This window comes from Erinaceus europaeus, unplaced genomic scaffold (assembly GCF_950295315.1).
Source record: "Erinaceus europaeus unplaced genomic scaffold, mEriEur2.1 scaffold_727, whole genome shotgun sequence".
Taxonomy (NCBI): Eukaryota; Metazoa; Chordata; class Mammalia; order Eulipotyphla; family Erinaceidae; genus Erinaceus; species Erinaceus europaeus.
The window spans coordinates 40,696-65,564 of record NW_026648041.1 but is presented as its reverse complement, the minus strand read 5'-3'; the positions used below and the strand labels follow the sequence as shown (position 1 = coordinate 65,564).

Genomic DNA, 24,869 nt, shown 5'->3' with positions numbered 1-24,869 from the left:
AGAAGAGTGTACTTTCTCATGGATAGTATTGCATCATCTTGGAAAATTGATGTTAGTTCTCACAGTACAACAGTCTGGGGTGCCCCCCCCCCCAGTCTCTCTCTGGCTTCTTCTGGAAAAAGTAACAAGGTGCTGCCCACAGAGCTCCTGTGTCCTTGCTACCTCACTGCTGTGGAGGCTTCCCAGGAGTCATTTTGAAACTGTCTGAAAGTTCTGACTATAGTCTTGAATTACAGTTCCAAAACTATCTCCTTGGCAACATCCTTTTTCTACTTTTCCTGCTGATTTTTAAGCAGCTCCTTTTCATTGCAGTTGGGTTGTTTCACTTGAACGAAAATAGTAAAGAGCTTTATTCAGATCCTTTAAGTTATTCCTCTGCTTTTCAAATACTGAATTTCCTCTTATGTCTTAGCAATTAAGAAAAATTGGAGGGGGCACATCAAGAAGGCTAAATAATAAAATAATAAAGATGGAGACTTATACTGTCAAAAGAGAGTGAAGAGATCCAGGAGGTTGCATAGTGGCTAAGACTAACAAACTTGAGGTCCTGAGTCAGTCTCTGACATCACATGCCACCAGAGTGATGCTCAGGTGTGCTCTCTCTCTGTCTCTCTCCCCCGTCTTAACCAGGTGCCACCACCTGGCCCCCATAAATTAATCTTTAAAGGGTGGGGAATAAAAAAAGAGACTGGGGAGATAGCATAGTGACTATGTAAAAGACTTTCATGCCTCAGGTTCTGAAGTCCCAGGTTCAATCCCCAGCACTACCAGCAGTACTCTGGTAAAAATAAATAAATACATACATACATACATACATACATACATACAAACAAAAGGTGTGGAGGATGTCAAAAGGTGTCTCAGATTACCTCAACCTGAACCGCGATTTCACCTGGCCCTTGGTACTTACTGTTGCACAAACATGTAAGTAGTAGCCAGGGCAGTTAGGTTTACTGAGAGTGACAGATAAATCAGTGCCTTGCACAGATGAGAACTTTTTTCCTCTCATGTATAGTCTCAGGGCTGTCCCTTTGACCATCAGTAACCTCATCTGCTCTGTCCCACTCCCCCATGAATCTGGGGCTACCCCAGCCCTTCACTTCTCCATGGTCATTTGAAGCAGTTGCACCCACCATTCCTCCTTGTAGAACCTGAATACATAGTCACATTTAGTGGCAAAAAAAAAAAAAAGATTTGAAAAGATAGTGTTTATCCTGGTAGCTGTGTGCCCAGCTAGTGTGAAGGGGCCCACTTCTAGTCTAATGTGACAGAGGGACAATGTTACTGGGCACCAAGTGGTTGTTCCTGCCACTATCAGCCCTAAATTCTTAACAGAATTACCTAAACTAATGTTCTTAAATCAGAAACCTCTTCCATAACCATAAGCATAATATTGAATACAGACAAGGTCACAATAATCAATGAATTAACTAAATAAAGATCTTTGTTCCTTTGAAGATGTCACTCATAGGATGAGTGTTACACCAAGGAGTAAAGTGAACACTTGGAGAGAAAAAGTGAATTCAAGATTCACTATTGGAACCAGGAGATAATTCACTCAGTAGAACACACATGTTGCTATGATCAAGGGATAAAGTTGTGCTGTGGTGTCTCTCCTCCCTCTCCCTCTCCTTCTCCCTCTCCGTCTCTCTCTCCCTCTCTCTAACTGAAAGGGAAGAGGAAAAATCCACCAGAAGCAGTGTAATCATAGTGGTGTGAATCCCAGGGTAGAATAGGGATTCATTGTTCAGGTCAGTAACATTGAACTTGAAGGAATGAAAGTAAATGTTAAAAGAAATATCTGGGGAGTCTGGCGGTAGCGCAGCGGATTAAGTGCACGTGGCGCAAAGCGCAAAGACCGGCATAAGGATCCAGGTTCGAGCCCCTGGCTCCCCACCTGCAGAAGAGTCGCTTCACAGGCGGTGAATTATGTGTCTATCATTCTCTCCCCCTCTCTGTCTTCCTCTCCTCTCTCCATTTCTCTTTGTCCTATCCAACAACAATGACATCAATAATAACTACAACAATAAAACAACAAGGACAACAAAAGGGAATAAATAAATAAATATAAAAAATTAAAAAAAAGAAATATCTGGTGTGTGTATGTGTGTTTGAGAGAGATTATTTGTAATGTCAGATGAGCACTGTTGGCATCTGTACTAAAATACACGAATTCTTTGTGATTTTTTCATTAACATTTTTAAACACTTCTGAGGTAAGCTTGTTTTATAAGACTCCAAATGGTGTCGAAGTATAATTTCACACATGTAGGAAATATATTCCAAAGTACCAGTATCCCTCCACCAATGACTACTGCACCCCCTCTACCCTTAAACAAGCACTTTAGTTTTAATTTTTTAGAGATTTATTTTATTTGGTGTATTGCACCAAAGTAAAGAAATCTGGGTTAGGGGAGAGTGTTTAGGTCCTGGAACATGATTCCTGCAGAGAACCTCGGTGGGGGATTAGAGTGTTAGGTGGAAAACAGAGACATTTTACACATGTACAGACTACTGTATTTTACTGTCTACTGTAAACCATTAATCCCACCAATAAAGGAAAAATAAATTAAAAAAAATTACCACAGGTATACATCCTATATAAATGGGAACCAATAAAAACTGAGTAACTAATCAAAATGACTTAAAAAAAAATTGATTTGATTACATATGAGTTTTGTTGAGGGGGTTATGTTAGAAGGGACTGGTTAGGTTCGTGAAAGTCTCAAGATCACAATTCACTCCCAAGAGTTCATCACAACCCCTCTTGAAAGAGTTACAAAAGATAGAGTCCATGAATAGGTATACAGTATTCCAACTCCATTTATTACAGTTGTGAAGTAAGAAGTGATAGTAAGATGCAAAGACAGCTTGGGGAAAGAGATTCCCCATAGGGCCAAACCAGAAAGGCTTTTGCATATACAAGTCATCTTTATTTAAGCTCTCTTTATCACACCTGGGCTAGCTTGGCATGGTTATCTTATTAAACCCCACCCCCAGGGTGTAGGGTACTTCCTTTTGTGCTTTTTAAGGTCTGTCCTCCCATTTTCAATTTCTTTTTATTTCTTCCCTACTGGCATGGATAACATGATGGTGTACAACAGAGTATCTGTTTTATTTTTACTTTCCCCCCCTTTTGTTGCCCTTGTTTTTATTATTGTTTTTGTTATTGATGTCGTCGTTGTTGGATAGGACAGAGAGAAGTGCAGAGAGGAGGACAGGTAGACAGACACCTGCAGACCTGCTTCACCACCTGTGAAGCGACTCCCCTGCAGGTGGGGAGCCAGGGGCTCGACCAGGATCCTTATGTCAGTCCTTGTGCTTTGCGCCACGTGTACTTAACCTGCTGCGCTACCGCCTGACCACCCACAACAGAGTGTCTGTGCCTTAGATGCCTCAGATGTTCTTGGGCTCCAGCCTCCCTGCCTCTGTTCAGTCCCTTCACATGAGATAGAAAAAGAGAGCAATCAGAGCACCACTTCAGTACATATGGTGTGGAAAATTGATCTGGGAACCTCAGGCTCTACCAGTTGAGCTACTTCTCCAGATACTTAGACAGGCTATTTATTTATTTATTATTTATTTTGCCACCAGAGTTGTCATTGGGGCTCAGTGCTGGTGATGTGAATCCACTGCTCCCTGCAGCCACTTGTTTTCCTTATTTTTCTCTCTATATATATTTGTGGATAGAGGTAGAGAGAAACTGAGAGGAAGGAAGAGATAGAGAGAGAGAAAGAGAGATACCTACAACACTGCTTCATCAGTCATGAAACTTCCTCACTGCAGGTAGAGAATGGGAGCTTGAACCAGTGTCCTTGCATACTATATAATGTGTATGTTCTACCAAGTGAGCCACTACATGGCCCCCTCCTCCTGTTTTTAATTGGCTAGGGCAGAGAGAAATTGAGAGGGGTGGAGATATAGAGAGGGAGAAAGAGAAAGACCTGCTTTACTGCTGAAGCATTCCTTCTGCAGGTGGGAAGCAGGGGCTCGAACCCAGGTCCTTGTACATAGTAATGTGTGTGTGTGCACTTAACCAGGTGCACCACTATCCAGTCCCCAGACAAGCATGTTGACAGCAGTGATTTTTATGCATTCAAGATGTTCTTTTCCTCATGAATAGTAATGTGATTTTTGGCTTCCTGGAGCAGCAGTGACTGCTTTTTCTGAAATGTAATGAAGAGAAAGCATGGAAGACATTATGTTTGGAAACTCATGTTTAAAAACAATGTTTAATGCCTCTAGAGCTTAGCAGGAAACTCAGATTTAAGTCTCAGCCTGACCTTAGCCCATGAGCAATGGAATCTGAGTGTGTTTATTTTTACAAGAGCCCTAATTTGGGGCTGGTGAATTTGTTGGTTTGTTTTCTCATTCAAATTTGGGGACCCCAAGGCAGGATTTTAATTATAGGGCTAAAGCAATTTATCATTTTCCTGGCATGAGGAGAAGCAGCTTTTTGTTTTTTCTTAGAGTATAGCGTACTATCTCACTCTCAGAAATGTGTGATCTTCTTGTCTAACAATGCACTTCACTCCCTGCTCCAGGGCAGGAATTCTCACAGGACAGCTTCACCCACTCTCCCCCACTTAAAATATATAATATATATATGTTTTCGTGGAAATATTGTCTTCAGTTATGCACAGGCAGTGGCTGGAGGCATTTTCTATACAGTGTTGCTCATGTGTGCAATTCCATTGCTTTCTAGACTCTCAGTCTTCTTGTTCTTTTCCTATTTAGTGTGTTTTATAATCACATTGACTCTGAACTGAGTTGCACTAAGTTCATATTGCTTGCAGCTGTATATAACCCTCATTGTTTATGAACCCTTCTATACCACAAGCCCATTCAGTGAACCCAGGAAACAAAAGAATAAGAAAAGGCAGCAAGATGGGTTAAAGAGGAGGTTCCACTTTAGCTCAATTTACCCAGGCTCTCTTCCATAGAAAGCTGGGTGCACACTGGTTTCTTTTTCATTCGCTTTCACTCAGGAACACAGCTGCATTTCACCAGGAGGTGGAGTCACAGGAAACAGTAAACAGCATCAGAGCCACTGATTACTACAACTCAGTTCAAGCATGCCTGTAGATGTACCCACCGTCCCTGAAGCGCACAAGCGTTTTTGGCTCAGTACCCCTCTTGTAATTGTGAATCTGTGGACCCTGAAGCCTGGGTACCTGTGGCTCCCTTCCAGGCATTGAGAATTGGCCACTGGATACTATAGGATCAAGCCAGCAGTGCATTCAGGAAATTTAACTTGCCCTTAAAACCATACACTGCTAAGGAAAAACCTACTCATCCTCTTCAGTGTATACCTGCCACTCGCAGGAAAAAAAAGGAGAAAGAAATAAGGCTACTTCCTGGGGAGAGGAGGTCACATAGGCTAGGCCCTGGCCCCAGTCTGTTCAAACCTTTCTTGATCTTTGAGGGAGAAAGGGGCATTGTTTGGCCCACACTCAGAGTGACCCATAGCACCATGCTATTAAATCTTAGTATGTCAGGAATATAACAGAACCTGGAGTTAGTGCACGCCCATATGAACATGACATGTTTATTGGAGAATGAATAAATGATGACATGAATTGGAGCTGATTAGCCAAGTTCACACCAGTACTGTCCATCCTTTTATATTTATATATAGTCTCATGAAATGCCATTGTTTTAGAGAGCCCGTACATGGCCTATGCCAGGTCTAAGCCAAATATTCTCTATTAATCCTAGGACCACCTGCTGCTTCCAGCTACCACCCATAACAAGACCACAAGGCCAAAGATGTCCATTGTGCTCCCAGCAATAAACATCAACGGTGAGTTGACAGTTACACCAGCATTCTCTGGATTAACTAAAAAAATACGTAATTATCCATACAGAAACGCTTTCCCACCATTTCACAAAATAATATATATTTTAATTCCTCTGTTCTTTTTAAAAGTGAATGATTTAATGTAGCATTCTTTTTCTTTTTTTTTATTGCCACCAGGGTTATTGCTAGGGCTTGGTGCCTGAATAATGAACCCACTGCTCCCAGTGGTCGTTTTTTCTATTTATTTATTTATTTTATGTGATAGCACAGAGAAATATAGGGGTGGGTGGGAGAGAAAGAGAGACACCTGCAGCCCTGCAGGAAGAGACTTAAACCCTGGTTCTTGCACTTAGTAGTGTGTGTACTCACTTGGGTGCACCACCACCCAGAGTTTTGGGGTTTTTTTATATTTATTTATTTATTCCCTTTTGTTGCCCCTGTTGTTTTATTGTTGTAGTTATTATTGTTGTTGTTACTGATGTCATCGTCATTGTTGGATAGGACAGAGAGAAATGGAGAGAGGAGGGGAAGACAGAGGGGAGAGAGAGAGACAGACACCTGCAGACCTCCTTCACCACTTGTGAAGTGACGCCTCTGCAGGTGGGGAGCTGGGGGCTCGAACCGAACTGGGATCCTTATGCCAGTTCTTATGCTTTGCGCCACACGCGCTTAACCTGCTGCACTACTGCCCGACTCCCCAGAGTTCTTTTTAAGGATCTCTTTTCATAACATGGGAAAAGTGAACCACTTGGATGAGCTGTAACTGCCCCGTCAGGGTTCTTCTGTTCACCCAGCTGCTCTGTGTGCTGATATGACAACAGTGTAGCTTTCTAGAACCCAGAACATGCTCCTGAACCCAGAACATGCTTCTGAGCTACATAAGCAGTCACATGATTCTCAAAACTGTGTTTAGATTTAACATACAATGCCAGTGAATCCAGTATTGACAGTTTCTCAGTTACACTGTGTCCTATTGCAACTGCTGAGAGTGAAATCAGATACAAATGACACTATTGATCCTGAAACTATCCAGACATGTTAAGGCACAGTGGACTTGCTGAGAGTTTAGAAGGAAAAATAAGTGCAGAAATCACTGTATTCCCCGAGATAGTTCCTTATAGAATATACAGAGTGCTAAAGGTACTTAAGGAAGGAGAGATTACTTCCAGCTGGGCTCCGCAGGGTGCAGGCCTCTAGTGTTGCCCAACCACTCTCTCTGCATTGCAGTTTGTGCTCAGCAAAGCCAGCCCTGCTTCCTTTTCCTGTTCTGATACTGGGTTCTTTCGCAAGGACCCAATTTCATTCTGGACCTATGAGCTGTGCCCAAAGCAATCAGATGCTATTGGAATCTGTTTATCTTGGCCAGGAGACTTTTCCCGAATGACCCTCCCATGGAGCTGAAAAACATAGCTATTGGATTATTTTCTGATCTGACTTGGGGCTTCTCATGTCTCTGCTTTGTCCCTTTGAGGACATTGTAGAGCAGGTCAGAGAGGTTATGATTCCAGCCCAGGCTATTCTCCTGCAGTGGGTGCCACGTAACAATCCCTGTGCTGCCCCCTCTCCTCAGCAGCCCCCCACCTCTAGACCAGCCTGACTTCTCATCCAGGGACCACTAGGCCACAAGGCTGTACATGCATGTATGTGGGGGGGGGTCTCCTTGCCACCCCCATCCCTTCTCTCCCCACATTTCCTCTGACAGCTTCTCCCTTGACTGCTGTCTTCCAGGGCACTATGGCTAAGTCTACTCATATCTAATCCATTCCACCTCCTCCTCTCCCTTTGAACCCCCATCCCACTCTTTTCTTGTGAGACCCAGGGCCCACTCAGATCTCACAGAACTCAGGGCCTCTGACCCTGCATGTTGCCCGAATCCTCCACCCCTATGACAGCCACATGCCTCCTCCTGGCCCCACGCCCACATCCCAGCTTTCAACCCACATTCCGCCCTTCATCCCTCTTCTGTTTTTCAAATGTAATATATATATATTTTTTAAAATTTATTTAAGAAAGGATTAATTAACAAAACCATAGGGTAGGAGGGGTACAACTCCACACAGTTCCCACCACCCAATCTCCATATCCCACCCCCTCCCCTGATAGCTTTCCCATTCTCTATCCCTCTGGGAGCATGGACCCAGGGTCATTGTGGGTTGCAGAAGGTAGAAGGTCTGGCTTCTGTAATTGCTTCCCCGCTGAACATGGGCATTGACTGGTCGGTCCATACTCCCAGTCTGCCTCTCTCTTTCCCTAGTAGGGTGGGTCTCTGGGGAAGCAGAGCTCTAGGACATATTGGTGGGGTCTTCAATCCAGGGAAGCCTGGCCAGCATCCTGCATGAAGCCCAGCCAGTCTATCTTGGCGTTACTCTCGATCACACTCTGTCATTTCACGAACATCTCATAAAAACTGCAGCAAAGGTGGGCGTGAGGAATAACATCATTGCAAGACTAGACAGCTCCTCATGGGGCGCGAGCGCTTCCACACTACGATCATCATCTCTGGCATTATGCTATTCCACTGCAGAATACTGTGCCCCAGTATGGTTCCGTAGCCCCCATGTCCACTTGGTCGATTCCAAATTATATTCCTCCATGAGGATAATTTCTGGAACCATCCGTTCCACCCCGGTTCCATGGCTGCCAGTTCTTAGCAACATCGCCCCGCCAGATATTCGTCGGGATGCGGCATCATCTAAGTTCATTTCCCACGTCTACGCTCGACCAGACCTGCCAATATACACGGATATCTTCGCCCACCCTGTCCAACGCTTGACGTCTCGTCACCCAGTCTGGTCCCCTACGCCTACACTGAACTTCTCTGTTCCAGACTCTTGGAAACAGAGTTGGCAATCAGCCAAAGAACAAACACCTCATCACAGACCCCTGCAAGCGTCAACCTGGCTTTGACCTAGCACGTTATGATTGGGCCCTCCTCAGTCGCTATCGAACAGGCCATGGCCGGTGCATCACTATGTTCCATCACTGGGGAGCCAGAGACGACCCGAACTGCCCCTGCGGCTACAGACAGACTATGACCCACATAGTCAACAACTGCCACCTCTTCAGATTCAAAGGAGGTCTCGAAACTTTACATCAGGCTCAACCTGACGCTGTTGACTGGCTACAGAAGAAGGGCAAACGCTAGAAGAAGAATTGCAGAGTAGTATTCCATGGAGTATAAATCCCACGGTTTCATTATTTGATCATCTGTTGATGGGCGTTAATCTGCTTCTAATCTTTGGCTGTTGTGACGCATGCAGCTATGAACATAAGGTTGCATATGTCCCTTCAAATTAGTATTTGCATATTCTTTGGATAAGTGCCTAGGAGTGGTATTGCTGAATCAAAAGATAATTCCACTTTTATTTATTTAAGGACTTTCCATACTGTCTTTTTTTTTTTTTTTGCCTCATTTCAAATTATTTTATTAGGAGATAGTAGTTTACAGTACAGTTGTTGACATATAGATATAGTATCTCATCTCTCCATAGCTGCCTGCAATTACTGGGTTTTTCAATGTCCAAATCTTTTTAGTTTGATGTAATTGTACTTTTTATTATTCTTTTGTTTAAAATTTGTGATTAATAGTAGCTTATAAGATTGTAAGATTACAGTGTATACTTCCACACCACACCCACCACCAAAGTTCTGTATCCCCACCTTTCCACCTCCCACCATAATTCTCACAAGTCTTAGAAAGTTTGTAAATTTATGTGTATCAGAGCTCTGGATTTCACACATGAGTGAAACCATCCAGTAGTGGTCTTTTATCTCTTTACTTATTTTGCTAAGCACTTCCAGTTCCATCCATTTTGTCTCAAAGGACAGAATATCATCTTCTTTTGATTGCACAGTAGTGTTCCATGGACTATATCTCCCATAACTTATTTAGCCAGTTATCTGTTGATGGGAATCTGGGCTGCTTCCACTCTCTGGCTATTGTGAATAATGCAGCTATGAACATAGGGGTGTGTATGTCCCTTCAAATTCATGTTTGAGTGTCCTTTGAGTAAATGCCCAAGAGTGGTATTGTTGGATCAAAGGTACTTCCATTTGCATTCCAACTGACAATGTAGCAGGAGTTCCTCTCTCCACATCCTCATCATCACTTGGCATATCTCTCTCTGTATGTATCTATCTGTCTCTCTCTCTCTTTTAATTTTTTAACTCTCTCTCCTTTTTTTTTTTTTCTTCCTCCAGGGTTATTGCTGGGCTTGGTGCCTGCACTGCTCCTAGAGGCCATTTCCCCCCTTTTGTTTCCCTTGTTGTTGTAGACTCGTTATGGTTATTATTATTGCCATTGTTGATGTTGTTTGTTGTTGGATAGGACAGAGAGAAATGGAGAGAGGAGGGGAAGACAGAGAGGGAGAGAGAAAGATGGACACCTGCAGACCTGCTTCACAGCCTGTGAAGCGATTCCCCTGCAGGTGGAGAGCTGGGGGCTCGAACCAGGATCCTTACGCCGGTCCTTGCACTTTGCGCCACATGCGCTTAACCCACTGCGCCACCACCCGACCTCCAACTCTCTCTCTTTTTAATGTAGGATTTTGTCACAGGTTTGAGGTGGAATCTCAGTGTTTACTCCACTTTTGCGCGCACACACACACACACACACACACACACACACCTGGAACCCTTGGTAAAAACCTCACTATATATAAACACATTTTCTTCTTCAAACCTGCTTTAAAGCTGAAAAGTGAGAAAAAAAATTCCATCCATCCAGGCCTGGTGGGCTTACTTGAGGTTTCTGACCCCCTGGCTGATGAATTCCCTGCCCTCGCTCTGAAGCCAGCCTTCTTTACCTTTCCTCTGTGAAGCCCCACCTCTCACTCCACAGTGGTGATGACCTCACCACTTAAGAGCTGAGAAAATAGATGCCATCATGCAAGAGTGACCTTATTTTTCCACTGCCCCACAGCCTCTGCCCTCCCTCCTCTCCCTGACAGGGTCTTGGGGTTTAGCCTAGTAGGTCTTGGTCACTACACTAACTGCTGGCCCTATAAAGACTGTGTTAGTTGAGCCTCCCTCTCAGAGTTGTTTGAGAAGTGAGCTCAAAGGTTTTTGTTTGTTCCTAAAGCCATTTTCCCCATTTTATTGTTGTTGATGATGGATAGGACAGAGAGAAATTGAGAGAGGAGGGAAAGATAGAGGGGAGTGAGAAAAATAGACACTTGTAGACCTGCTTCACCACTTGTGAAACGACCCCCCCCCCCCCATAGGGAGCCATGATCCTAACCGGGATCTTTGCGTGGCTCCTTGCACTTCATACCATGTGCCCTTAACCCAGTGTGCAGCCGCCTGGCCTCCAAGCTCAAAGGTTTGAGGCAGAGCCTAATAGCTTTCAGGTCTGTTCCCGAGTCATCACCTCTGTCATACTCTCATAGTTACTGTTGCCATCCAAGGAGATACTTATTAAAAAAAAAAAAATAGAGACAGAGACCACAGCACTGAACCTTTCTGACACTTGTTCCCTAGGTACCCGAGAGTATGTCTCCTTAGGAATAATCTAGATGGAGAGACAGCATAATGGTGATGCAAAAGACTATCATGCCTGAGGCTTCGGGGTCCCAGGTTCAAGCCCAGCACCACCGTAAACCAGAGCTGAGCAGTACAGTACTCTGGTTTTAAAAAAGGAGGAGGAGGAGGAGGAGGAAGGCGAGAAAGAAAGATAATTTTCTACAGCTGCTCACTATTGATCATTTTTATTTTAAATTCGACACTGACACCACATCATTGAATGTGTCCATGTTCACTTCCCCCCCACACAGTATTTTATGTGTGTGCTGTGTGCACCTGACTCCAGGGATGAACCAAGGACTTTGTATATGCACAATACCACTGAGCAGTCTCTTCAGCCCCAAATATTCTATTACTAGAGAGACAGGGATGAGGGGGAGGGACCGAGCCTACAGCACTGCTCTGCCATTCATAGAGTTCCCTGGTGCTGTCCATGGTGCTGCCATATGGTACTAGGGGATTAGGGCCTCAGTTATGGTATGTGCTTTGCTCACTGAGCCATCTCCTGACCTTCTGAAATATTATGTATAGCTTTTCAGAAGAAGGGTTTAGAATTTAGCCATCTCGCTCATCTCTATCCATCTAGAACAGATCCCAGTCCTTTTTACTGTTGATTCATAACATATGCATTTTAAATCAGATTCATGGATTACCGGAAGAACCACTAGTTCAGACATATAATGTATGTGTTTTGACAAATGCAAATAGTAGTGAAACCTCACTTCCCTCACAACATAAATGCTATTACAGTCATCCTTCTTCCTGTTGATATGCCAGAGTTCCTTATACAGTTGTCCTTCGTTTATCGTGGTTAATCAGTTCTAGATTCTACCACGATAAGTGAATTTCCACGAAGTAGGATTCTTTATTTATAAATTGATTATCTTCATAGTTAGAGCATAGAAAACCTGTTTATAACCTTCTAAGTACAGTTTTTGACATAATTAGAGCCCTCTAGACATGAAATAATACCCCTTTAGCTTTGCTTCCTTGTTGTAGGAGACAGTAGCCATTGCAGGAATGTTCTTTCCATCTTTACAGGTGGGGCGAATGAGTAGACTCATTCAAGTCATAATGGTGGGCAGCCTCAATGGTTTTCTTGCCATCTTTGATCATATCCAAGAGTTTCACCTTCTCCTGGATGGAAAGCATCTTCCTCTGGTGCTTATTTTCATCGTCAGAAAGCTTAGAAGAAGCAGCACATTTAGAAGCCATTGTGGGACTTAGATAAAGGTTCACAGAATTGCAAACACTTACAAGAGCAAAGATGCTTCCGATGCTAGCACTGTAGAAGCACATATGAGAGAACATGCTCTGATTGGCTTGGTTTCCCCACACCCAATTTCAAACACACACAAGGAGTGTTTGAGCAGCTGCAACTGGCGTTGTAGGATTTGCAGGGGTGCTCAAATACATGGGCCTACAGGCCATACATACAGTCATTTTAATTGTAATACTGGGGTGTATAATTGACTCAAAGAACCAGACACGTGCTGTATCATTTTCACTGTCTCGATTACCTCTTTAATGAATATATTTGAAAAAAACCACAGCAGAGTGAAATTGCAAAGGATGACTGTACTTCAGAGACTTCTCTTGCACTCTCTTTCTGGAAATGCTTCTTTTTGTACCACAGCTGGTCAGGCCTCTCTTGTGTTCCCTTTTTAGCTCATTTCTCTGCCATTTTAGGGCCCAGCATCTCTTCTGTTGGTTACTCAGGACCTTGTTCCCAGCATGCAACCTAGTGCCCGGCCTAGGAGAGGGATGGCCCCTGTAGTCCTTGAGGGGATGCTCAGGGAGACAGTCCAGCTCAACAAAGTAATTAAAATACCTGGATAGCACTGTTTTGCTATGTGTGTGACTCAGCTTTGATCCTAGCTCCCAGAGCTTTGAAGGAAGCTCTTTGGTGCTTTCTTCTTTCACTCTCTCCCTAACTCGCCTCCCTGTTCCTGTCTCTGAAGGAAGAGAGAAAGAGAGGGAAGGGGGAAGGCTCTGCTTGCTGTGTGACACTTATTCTGATGGTTACATTGTTGCTTCAGTATCAGAAACACAGGTAAGTGTTGAAACTATCTTCGACTCCAGAAGTTAGGATGCAGTTGAGACCACTTCCCTCCTAGTTTCAAGTCCATGTTCAGCCCTGGGCACTGTGCTGTTTACTGGACTCAGGTGTCTGTTGAGTGCTGGGGTCAGTAAGGTGAGTGTTGTGTAGCCACTTGGAAGGGTTTTTTACTGTTTTAAATCCTTCACATGATTTTTTTTAAGTCATCAAAGCACAGTTTAATCTTTCCAAATGTAAGAGAATTAAAATGTGCATTAGCTTTCTTTTCTACTACATTATTTGACATTTATAATTCACACGCACAAAGGACTGAATTAAAGTCTTTAATAATTGTTCTTCAAAGGCAAACATATGCAAATAATTTATCTGAAGAACTTTTCAAGCTCCAGAGAGGGATTTTATTATTATTATTTTTCTTTATTGGATAGAGACAGCTAGAAACTGAGAGTAATAAGGAGAGAGGGAGAGAGAGGCAGAGAGACACCTGCAGCCCTGCTTAACCACTTGCAAAGTTTTCCCCCTGCAGGTGGGGATCAGGGGCTTGAACCTGGGTCCTTGCTCATTGTAACATGTGCACTCAACCAGGTGCACCACTATCCAGCCCCCAAACAGGGATTTCTTTAGCCTGTTAAGGTATAAGAATTTGATAACCTGTACTATAACCCCATAATTTATAATCTGAGATATGTAAAAATTATGTAGGCAGAAAAAAAAGTGGGGACCTGCTTAATGAAAGAATAGTCATTGTGATGACATCCCTAATTCATTCTGAGAAATTAAAAGATTTCAGAAAGTTGACTAGTGAAATAGCTCACTTACTGTACTACTTGGCTATGTGCATAAACCCAGGTTCAAGAATGGCCCCCACAGCATTGAAGGAAGCTTCAGTGCTGTAGTCAGTTTGTCTCTGTCTCTCTGTCTCTCTCTTTCTCTCTCCCTCCCTCCATCCATCCACCCCCTCCCTTCTTCCCTCCCTCCTCGGTTTTTATCTGGAAATAGGGAAAGGAAAAAGACTTGAGAAAATAAAATACAGTTTTTCAATTCTGAGTTTTAAAATTCATGTGTAATTTGGGGAGGAGAAAAAAATGAACTGTGTGTTTGGTTTGTCTAACCTAAGTAAAAACTGTAGAATTTTCAAAAACATGGAAGAAGGAAATTGCCGTTTTATAGAGCACATGATTTATGTAGTACTCTAAGCAGGCATATTTTGGAAAATAAATTTGATTTTTTTAGTCTTAACAAAATAAATTAGATTCCCCAGGTCAGTATCTGGTCTTAAACTATAAGGCATTGTGGTTCTGTTTTGTGGGTTTGAGCTGTGAAAGAAAGTTTATATAAGAAATAGCTGGCGAGAGTAGGATTTGGGTGTGAAATTAATGCCATCTAGAAACTACCAGTCACACCATTTCATATTCTTGTCAAAGTAAGTTTTATAATTTATTGTTCCTCAGTTTACATTTTGTTAGTTGTTACCTTTTTTCCCCCTAAGAAAGTTGGAAACAGGTTGGTGAAATTAAAAGAAAATTTTCCCCACCATAGGTCAGTAAAGTAAAATAAAATACTAGGTATGATTTAAGGAAAGCTTTTAAAAATGAATGCAGGCACTTGGCAGGACTAGATGATGAGTTAAAAGCTAATGCTATTTTAGAAAGGGCCCTGGTGGAAGTTCTCCTTGTGCTATAAGGCAACATTTCCAGCTTTTAAATTATTTTCACTTCTTTTATAGTAAAAGTGTTCATTTCCTTTCTTTCACTCTTGATAAATAATTCAATAAAACAGAACTTGGAGACATGTTTATGATAGCTGCTTTCTGAGTTTTGAGGTGACTTTGGTTCCCATCTGAGTGTGTCTTAGGAGGGCAGGTGCACACCTATCTGGGTAGGTTCTAGGACAGCACAGCCACCACCATGGGGTGCCAGCCACCCCACACCCCACTGTGGTCCATTGGGCCCTCTCGATCAGCACCCCCTCCCCTTCTGGGGTTTGGCCTGGTGTGTTTCTTTGCTTTGATGGTTTATACTCCCCAGGAATGAGCTCATCTGGTATTTGTCTTCCTCCTCTGGCTTAACTTCACATAGCACAACCCACCAGTTCCATCCATACTTGTGGTGAATGGTGGGACCCCTCTACTGCCCTGCTGTGCCATCTTCACTTGGGCATCCTTTGTTGGGCAAGTGGGTTGCTTCTTTCTCTTGGTTATTGTAATCAGGACTGCAGCAAACACAGGAGTGTGTGTGCACCTTTTCAAATTAGTGTCTTCATATTCTTCAGATGAATGTCTGCAAGTGGAATTTCTGTATCAGTGGTAGGTCTGCTTTTAATGTTTTGACAGACCTCCCTGCTGTTTTTCATGTAGGTGGGACATGTTTACATTCCCATCACCAGTGGGCCAATGCTGCCCTCATCAGTGCACCATGGTAGGACTTGTATCTGGGCCATCCTCACAGATGCCAGATGACACTTCACTGAAATTCTGATTTGCATCTCCCCAATGGGTCATGACAAGAATTTTGGAGAAGTGTCTGTTCACATCTTATGCCCAATGCTTATTTGTATGTTACTTTTTTTTTAATTTAAGAAAGGATTAATTAACAAAACCATAGGATAGGAGGGGTACAACTCCACACAATTCCCACCACCCAATCTCCATATCCCACCCCCTCCCCTGATGGCTTTCCTACTTTCTATCCCTCTGGGAGCATGGACCCAGCGTCATTGTGGGTTGTAGAAGGTGGAAGGTCTGGCTTCTGTAATTGCTTCCCCGCTGAACATGGACATTGACTGGTTGGTCCATACTCCCAGTCTGCCTCTCTCTTTCCCTAGTAGGGTGGGTCTCTGGGGAAGCGGAGCTCCAAGACACATTGGTGGGGTCTTCAGTCCAGGGAAGCCTGGCCGGCATCCTGATGACATCTGGAACCTGGTGACTGAAAAGAGAGTTAATACATGAAGCCAAACAAATTGTTGTTTGGCAGTCATGGACCCAAAGCTTGGAATACTGGAGAGGAAGTGTTAGGGGGATGCTCACTGCATATTCTAGTGTACTTCTGCTTTCAGGTATATATTTTGCAGTAGTTTATGGATACGTGTGAACATACACTCTCTCTCACAGAAACTGGTGTATATCTAGGTTTTGGGACTTTGTTAGAAAGTGAACCACCTGAGATGGAATTAGAGTATACTATGAAAGGAAAGGTCTCACCTAAGTAATGAAGCTGAAGGGTTGTCATTCCACACGTGAAGTCTCTGGACACAGTCTGAAGTGAAGCATGTTGAGCTGGCAATCGTTGTGCTGATTAGGTTGTGATCGGCAGAGGCAATATTATTTGATATGGATTGGGAGTGGCATACGGGAAAGTGAGCCCTATCCAAGGGTTCCAGGACTAGGGGAAGTAGAGGCTCTATAGTGGAGATGTGAGGTTCCTGCTGTCTTAGGGTTCAAAAAGACAATGGATAGTTAATGTTATCATCACATTATTTGGTAATTGGGTTAACTTTGAAAAGTCCTTTTGTTATGGTTTGCTGTACAGTACCCAGTATCTTGTATATAGCTGTGCTATTGGTTGCTTCTGATCTACTTGGTCTAGGCTTTTGAGAGAGTCCGCATATCAAATACACAGCCTATATATTAAAAAGATTCAGTTTGTGTTTTAAAAAACTTCGAGACATACAATTAATTTTCCCCCTCTCATATTAATTAACTAGTGATTTATATGAATACATTTTACTAGGAGTGTACATAAACACCATTCCCACCACCAAAAGACTGTGACCCATCCCTCCCACCTATTCCCACCCCCCACTGTCCCAGGAAGCTGCATGTCTACCCCTCACCACAGGGTTTTTACTTCGGTGCCCTATGTATGTTACTTTTGTCCTTGGGTGGTGTGTCTTTATTATATAGCTTGCATATCAATCCTTTGTTGAATGACATTCAACAGAATATCATTTCCCTTTAGTGATAGCTTCTTTGTACAGAAGGTTTTTAGTCTGGTGTCATTGCAGCAGTTTGTTTCTGCTTCTGTTTTCATTTTTATTACTGTCTGGTCTCCAAAGGTGTCTCTGAGGCCAGTATCTTGCAGAACATTGCTTATGTTTTCTTCCATGCATTTTATGGTTTCAGTTTTACTTCAAGTCTTTGATCCACTCTGAGTTATTATTAACTATATAAGAGTCTGCTCTTATTCTCTTGATGACTATGTAAACTATTCCACTGACATCTTTCATGGAATGAAGAGCCATTAGCAACCTTCCACAATATGACTGGCTGGTCTGGGTTTCCTGTTCTGCTTTCTCTGTGTGCCATGTCCTAAAGTTGATGTATGAGTAAGAAAAATAAGGCCATAACTCTAGTTCTACCCTATTATTATAAGTGGCCTAACTGGATGCACAGATGATGACATGGCTTGTTGTTAAAATTCGGGGGCTCCAGCTGACCGGGCTAGCTTCACGGGCGGGTAACAAAGACGACCAGAGACATACGGCTGGGCAGGGAAGGTGTATTTCTTTATTCAGGAACAACGATTCATAAACTAAACCAAACTAATCACCAGACAGAACTCTGCTGCCTCTTTCCCCCGCAGCGGCCCCAAGCACTCTCTAACTCTTCAACTCTCCAACTCTCGAACTCTGGAACTCTGGAACCCTCCCGGGGTTCTTTGGGGCGGGGCCAAGCGGGCCTGCGAAATTAGCAGGACTGATCCAATTTTCTTGGCAGGGGAGAGCTAGAACAACCCATGTAAAGCATACAACAATGGCTGAGCTGTAATTAGGTTTAATCTCAATATTATATTTATGTAAAGAAAATCAAGGCCAGAGAAACAGCTCAGCTGATAGAGCGTGTGATCCCAGGCACCACATGTGCTGGAGTGGTTCTCTGGCTTGTCTCTATGTATGGGCATGTATACACTCATGCATACTTGTGTCTTTATTGCACATAAAGCAAAACAAAAAAATTTAAGTGGGCTGGGGTCATTCAGTGTTTGAAGAGTTGTAAGCATGAGGCCCTAAGTCAGTCCCTAGCCCCTCATATGCCAGAATGCTGCTCTGCCCCCCCCCAAAATAAGTAAAGTCCTTAAAAGTTAAATTATTTTAAAAAATGAAATAAAATCTAAAGGAATTTAGTAGCAGTGAAACAACCTTTTAGTTGGAAAAGATAGAACAGAGAGCAGGAAGCAAGCCAGCCAAATAAATGGGTCAGTTTTACTTAATAAGACAATGTCAAGGCGCAACGGCTTTTGATGATTGGTTTCACAGAAGTGTCAACCCACAGAAAAGTTATTGGAAAGTGCTCCCATTTCAGACTTGTTCTGTTCATGGTTGCTACTGACTTAGAGAGGCATACCTCAGAGTTGAAGCTTGTACTCTTTATAAATTCAGTTTTTTTTCTTTATTTATTGATGGATAGAGACAGAGAAAAATTGAGAGGGGAGGAGGGAGAAGAAAGGGAGAGAGACACCTGTATCTCTGCTTCACCACTTGTAAAGCTTTCCCTCTGCAGGTGGGGACCAGGGGCTTGAACCTGGGTCCTAGCACATTGTAATGTGAGCATCTAACCTGGTGTGCCACCGCCTGGCCCCATAAATTCAGTTTTTTAAGGTCTTCAAATTATCTTTTGGGGGGGTACTATGAGGCCAGGCAGTGGCATATCCAGTAGAGCATAGATTATACAAGGGCCCAAGTTTATGCCCCTGGTCCCCACATGTGGGGGAGGGAAGAGAGCTTCATGAGCAGGTCTATAGTCCTCTCTCTCTCTCTCTCTCTCTCTCTCCATCTCCAAACCACTCCCCTTCTCTCCTAATTACTCTGTCTCTATCCAAAAACTAAATACAAATGAGAGAGGGAGAGAGAGAGAGAAGGCCACTGGGAGTAGTCAGTAGTCAGTTTGTTGTGCAGGTACTGAGCCCCAGTGGTAATAAAAATAAAAGAAAAAATTTTAATGTGCTGGTGCCAGAGAGATAGCTCATCAGAAAATAGAATTCTTTTTTAAAATATTGTTATTTATTTATTATTGTATAGAGACAGAGAGAAATTGAGAGGGAAGAGGGAAAGAGATGGACACCTGCAGCCCTGCTTTACCACCTGTGAAGCTTTCCCCCTGCAGGTGGGGACCAAGGACTGAAATCTGGGTCCCTGGGAACTGTAATAGGAACACTTAACCGGGTGCACCACTGCCTAGCCCTTGAAAACAGAATTCTTGCTTTGCAAATACACACACAGATCTGTTCGTGTGTGTGTGGCTGGCACTCACTGCACTGAGTGTCATGAGTGATGCTCTGGTCACACTGAGCCCCTGGGCCGAGTTGGCACTTTTGTGGTGAGACTGGTCATGACCAAAACTAAATTGTCTTTGTCACTGGGGTAGAGTCTAGCTCTCAGCCTCATTGATTCTAAGATTCCAACAAGTCTTAGCTTAACACAAATGGTTTGGATTCTTTCTAAACCAGAAGCATCAGAATGGTCAAGTTTGTTTGTTTGTTTTGTTTTTGTTTTTGTTTTTTAAACTGGTCAGGCTTTCAAAAAGAGATCTCAGGAACTAAAGTAGCTTAAATTCCCAATGTCTGGGGTACAGAATTGAAGATTAGAGGTATCTGGTATGTCTAAGGAATGGTAAATATCCAAGGAAACTTGAAAGTAGGGATGTGGAAAGGATGAGAAAATTATTTATATAAGGTTTGCATTCCGCTCTCAGTAACAGGAAACATAGCTCAGAATTGGCGTAAAGAACTTGGGTGTCTTTTGTATTAAGGTGTTCGCAGCAGTGACCCATGTTGGATTTGGGTTCAGGACACAAGAGCTATAATTGCTGCAGTTCTCTTGGCCATTTCCAGATGATCTTAAAGTGGCTGCTGTAGCTCAAGTCATCAGATCTGTATTCCAGACAGAAAACAGGAGGTAAAGTTATGGCATCTTTCAGGAAAGTAGATGTTTTCCAGAAGTTCCTGGTAGCCTTTTACTAATACCTCATTTTGTCACATGCTTATGCCTAGCTTCAAGGGAGACTCAGAACTGTAATGTTTAAACCTTATGCACTGTGATCTGAAAACAATGTGGACTTAGCATGGAAATCATAGGCGTCATGGGACAGACTAGCTGAGCTGCTGAAATGTAACCGTCACAGGATGGAATGTGGTGTCCAAGAGGAGACAGTAGAGAAGAAAGAAAGCATCTATACATAGGAGGCAGCTATGTGACAGATGTCATTAAGGAAGTCACTGGACCTAAAACCAACATTCAAAAAGCTCTGATGGGGGTCGGGCAGTAGCGTAGTGAGTTAAGTGTACATGGCACAAAACGCAAGGACCGGCGTAAGGATCTGGGTTTGAGCCCCCAGCTCCCCACCTGCAGGGGAGTCACTTCACAAGCAGTGAAGCAGGTCTGCTGGTGTCTTATCTTTCTCTCCCCCCTCTGTCTTTCCCTCCTCTCTCCATTTCTCTCTGTCCTATCCAACAACGATGACATCAATAACAACAACAATACAACCACAACAACAATAAAACAACAAGGGCAACAAAAGGGAAAAAAAAGAAAAAGCTCTGATAAAAATCTGGCTACGGTCTGTAAGTAAAAAGAATGTTAGTAGGGAAGGTGATCTTAACAGGAAGAAAGGGCAGGGAACATTGAACTTGAGCTGAGAGAAAGTGCAGGGACCTTTGGAGATGAGCTGGGAGCATGGGAAGGAGCAGTGAAGACAAGCTGGGAGACATTGCACCGACCTTCTTTGAGGTCTGGCATGGAGAGAAAGGAATAGTCCAAGATATGTCAAAGGAAGCATCTATAGTTTGCAGCACCAGCAAGAGGGGGAAGGTATTAAACATAGAAAAACAGGGTGGCTGGTAAATCTACCTTTATCTATTTGGAATAGGTGTTGCTTCCTTAAAAATGATCATTTATTCCTTAAAAATGATTATTGTGTGGCCTGGGAGATGGTGCAATGGCTAGAGCACTGCACCCAAAAGCAGGAGGTCCCAAGTTCTACTCTCCACATCACATATACCAGAACACTGCTCAGGTCCCCCCACCCCCATAACAATAAGTAAATATTTTTTAAATGATTATAATGGTCTGGGGAGGTAGCATAGTGGTTATACTATAAGACTCATGTCTAAGGTTCCAGGATCCCAGGCTCAGTGCCTAGCACAACCACAAGCCCAAGGTGAGCAGTGCTCTAGTTTAAAAAAATAATTATTATAGTAAAATAAAATATACTTCACTTTTATGTCCAGGTAGACAGCATAATGATTATGCGAAAGACCTGAGGTTCCAGATTCAGATATCCAGCACTTCCATAAGCCTGAGCTGAGCAATGTTCTGGCTCAAAAATAAATAAATAAGTTACTGCTTTAGGGATCAGTGAAGGAGAGCACCTGCTCATGCTAAGCTCATAACCCAGGCTCAAGTCCCTGCTACACCCAATGAGAGTACTACTGCTCTGAGGGCAGCTTCAGTGTTACAGTGTCTCTCCTTTTCTCTTTTTCTATCTGAAAATGTCAGCCCAAAGTAGTGAAGCACTGGTAATGACAAAAATACATACATGCATACACACATTTAGCGTTGGTAGTTTCTTGGCAGTTGCACAGGTAATGTTTTTCATGAGTTGTTTGCCATCCTTTTTACATTAGCCTTAAATTAAGAAAGAGTATAACCTTCAGGAACTGTCAAGGACCCTGGAAATGTAGACAAGGCCAGCCTGTGCTGCATCCTGTAGGATGTCTGTGCTCTCCTGACCCCGAGGAACCACTTGGCAGGCCCCATGTGCTTAAATGACCTCCAGAGTCCCTTACTTTTCAGTGAGATCACTCTCACTCCTCTCCCTGGTGATGAGATCTGTTTCCACTCAAGCAGATGGCTGAGCTTTCAGCAATTAACTACATCTCTGCCTTTCTCCAAGCCAACAAAGGCGGTTCAAGTTCAACTAAGTAGCCAGAATCAGAATTACCCCTTTTATACATAATAAGCTGCTCAGAGTGGCTTTACTTTACACAGAGAAATCATGGCTCACCTGTCATGTACAAAGGTTGAGTCACACCAGAGAATCTCAAGCTGCCTGCTTTGTGAGAACTGTCTCAGCAAGCCCAGGGCCCAACACTCTGTGTGGTCTCTTCTGTGATGATACCAGCTAGTATGGTCTGGGCCTTACCTTCCAGGAGATCATGCAATTCTTGTTCTGCTTGATAATGTCAAATATCCAAGATCAGCAGGCAGAGGGCAGGAGAGAGCCTGCAGCCTCTGGGGACAACACATCAGAAACACTGTAAAAGCTGTTCATGGGGGGGGGGGGGACTGGGTGGTGGTGTAGCGGGTTAAGCGCACATGGCACAAAGCTCAAGGACCAGCATAAGGATCCCAGTTTGAGCCCCCAGTTCCCCACCTGCAGGGGAGTCACTTCACAGGCAGTGAAGCAGGTCTGCAGGTTCTCTCCCCTTCTCAGTCTTCCCCTCCTTTCTCGATTTCTCTCTATCTTATCCAACAACAATGACAACAGCAATAATAACAACAATGATAAACAACACGGGCAACAAAAAGGGAAAAATTGCCTCCAGGAGCAATGGATTCATAGTGCAGTCACCAAGCCCCAGCAATAACCCTGGAGGCAAAATTTAAAAAAAAAACTGTTCACTGGGAAGCACTGCGGCGTTCGAAGACTGGAAATTCACAGAGTCCTGAAGATGCTATGCACGTTGTTTCTCTGAATTTAGAATCTTGACATTAAAAAAAAGCACTATCTATTAAATAGCTTTTAGCTTTAGGGGTTTGAGTACAGCTGGCAAGAGCTGCCTTTAGTCTCAACTAAATAGCCATGGAGATGTTTTCCTCTTGATTTATTGATTTTCCAGAAACGCACGCCTGCCTTCAGCACGAGATCTAGATTATCTAATGAGACGAATATGAAATAAATGTTTGGTTAGGAGCAGGGCCGCAGACCCAGCCTGTCTGACAGCCATCTTTGTATTCAAGCCAGCACCAGGTAGGACATGTGCTGTGCTTGGCCTCACTGCTGTGTAGCTCAGGAAACTAAGCAATCTGTTAGTGTGCTGGGTCCAGAGCACAGGCTGTCGGGGTGCAATGGCCCTGATGCAGTCATTTAAGCCACATCCCTTCCAGTGTCTGGGTAGGAGAACACCTGTTTTAATCATTCTACAGCTTGTCAGTTACTTCTCTTCTGCTTCTTCCTTATATAAGCCCATAGGACCATGTAAATAAAGGTCCCCGTGAGAGGCCTCAGACCCATGGCCTCCCAGATTTCTAGGGCTGGTCTCATGAGCTGGTTCTGATTTCTGTGAGCAAGCTCTGGTTTCCCTTCCTTCTCTGATCGGAGTTGTGGACAGTGAGCATGGCACGTATCTCTTAAGCACAGCTGGGTGAATCGTCCCCATCACTACACCACACACCGCTTTTTCTGTAAAACAGTCCATAGCCCTAAAGCTCTTCCTGACAAACCGTGACTCCTGCACTGTGCTTGCTGGGTTTGATTTTTAGACAAGCTTGCTTTTATCTTTTTTTTTTAAACTTTATTCATCTAAGCTTTATTTTTATTTATTTTTAAGAATTTTATGAGAGAAGTGGATAAGAGAGAGACCAGAGAATACTCTGGCCCATGGTGGTGCTGAGGACCAAACCTGGAACCTCTGGGCCTCAGGCATGCAAGTCTGATGTGCAATTGCTGTGCTATTTCCCCTACCCTAACACCTTTTTAATAGCGCCCCCCCCCATACCTTAAATCCTTTTCTCACCATTCAAGGGAAGGTTTCCCTAAGTCTATGGGGGGCTTAGGTGACTATCAGAGCCACTACACCCTAACAACCAATATCTGGACCCAGCATATTAATGGACTGTTTAGTTTCCTGAATGAAGCCAAGCAGAGCACATGCTCTACCTGGTGCTGGCCTGAAAACGAAGATGGCTGTCAGAGAGGATGGCTCTCTGTGTGTGTACCTTGTACACACAGCAGTACTCATTTTAACTGGGTTAAACTTATAAAGAAAGCATCTATACAAACCAGGTAGTATACTTTATATCTAAGGGAAAAAATTAATTGCTTATATAATATACAGAGAGTGATATCTGAACTAAATCTTGAAGGATAAGGACAAATTGGCCACATAGATGGGACTATCTAGACAGATAGGGGTCTCAGAGAAAGAAAGCCACAAGCTCATGTGGGGGTGGGGGTGGTGGCTAACTCAGGATCAAAGAACTGCAGAGGCATCGAGGGACAGGAAAGCCAGAGATAAAGAGAGACTGCCCTTGATGGCCTGAAATAGCAGGTGTGGAGCTTTTCATCCTGTGAACTTTCCCAACAGCATCATTTCTAGGGACAACAGAAAGCTGTTATGACTACCTAGGCAGGAAATGGTAGACACTTCACATGGAAAGGATGCTGGTACCTAATCTGTCAGTAGGTACAGTGCTTCTCTGTCTCCATGTGACAGCTTGCCCTAGTCAAGTGGTTCGCAGCAGCCAGCACTGGCTCAGTTCCCAAGGGTCAGGAGAA

General features: G+C 43.5%; 1 protein-coding gene across 1 annotated transcript in view; it reads left to right on the top strand.

Annotated features, from left to right (window-relative positions):
* The first annotated feature begins 5,680 nt into the window (after positions 1-5,680).
* LOC132536597 (cyclic AMP-dependent transcription factor ATF-6 alpha-like) overlaps positions 5,681-24,869 on the top strand; it is a 32,184-nt gene continuing 12,995 nt past the window's right edge. Inside the window, exon 1 of the mRNA XM_060184676.1 lies at positions 5,681-5,802. Coding sequence (XP_060040659.1) covers positions 5,769-5,802 — 34 coding nt within the window. The 5' untranslated portion in view covers positions 5,681-5,768. The remainder of the gene's footprint in view (positions 5,803-24,869) is intronic.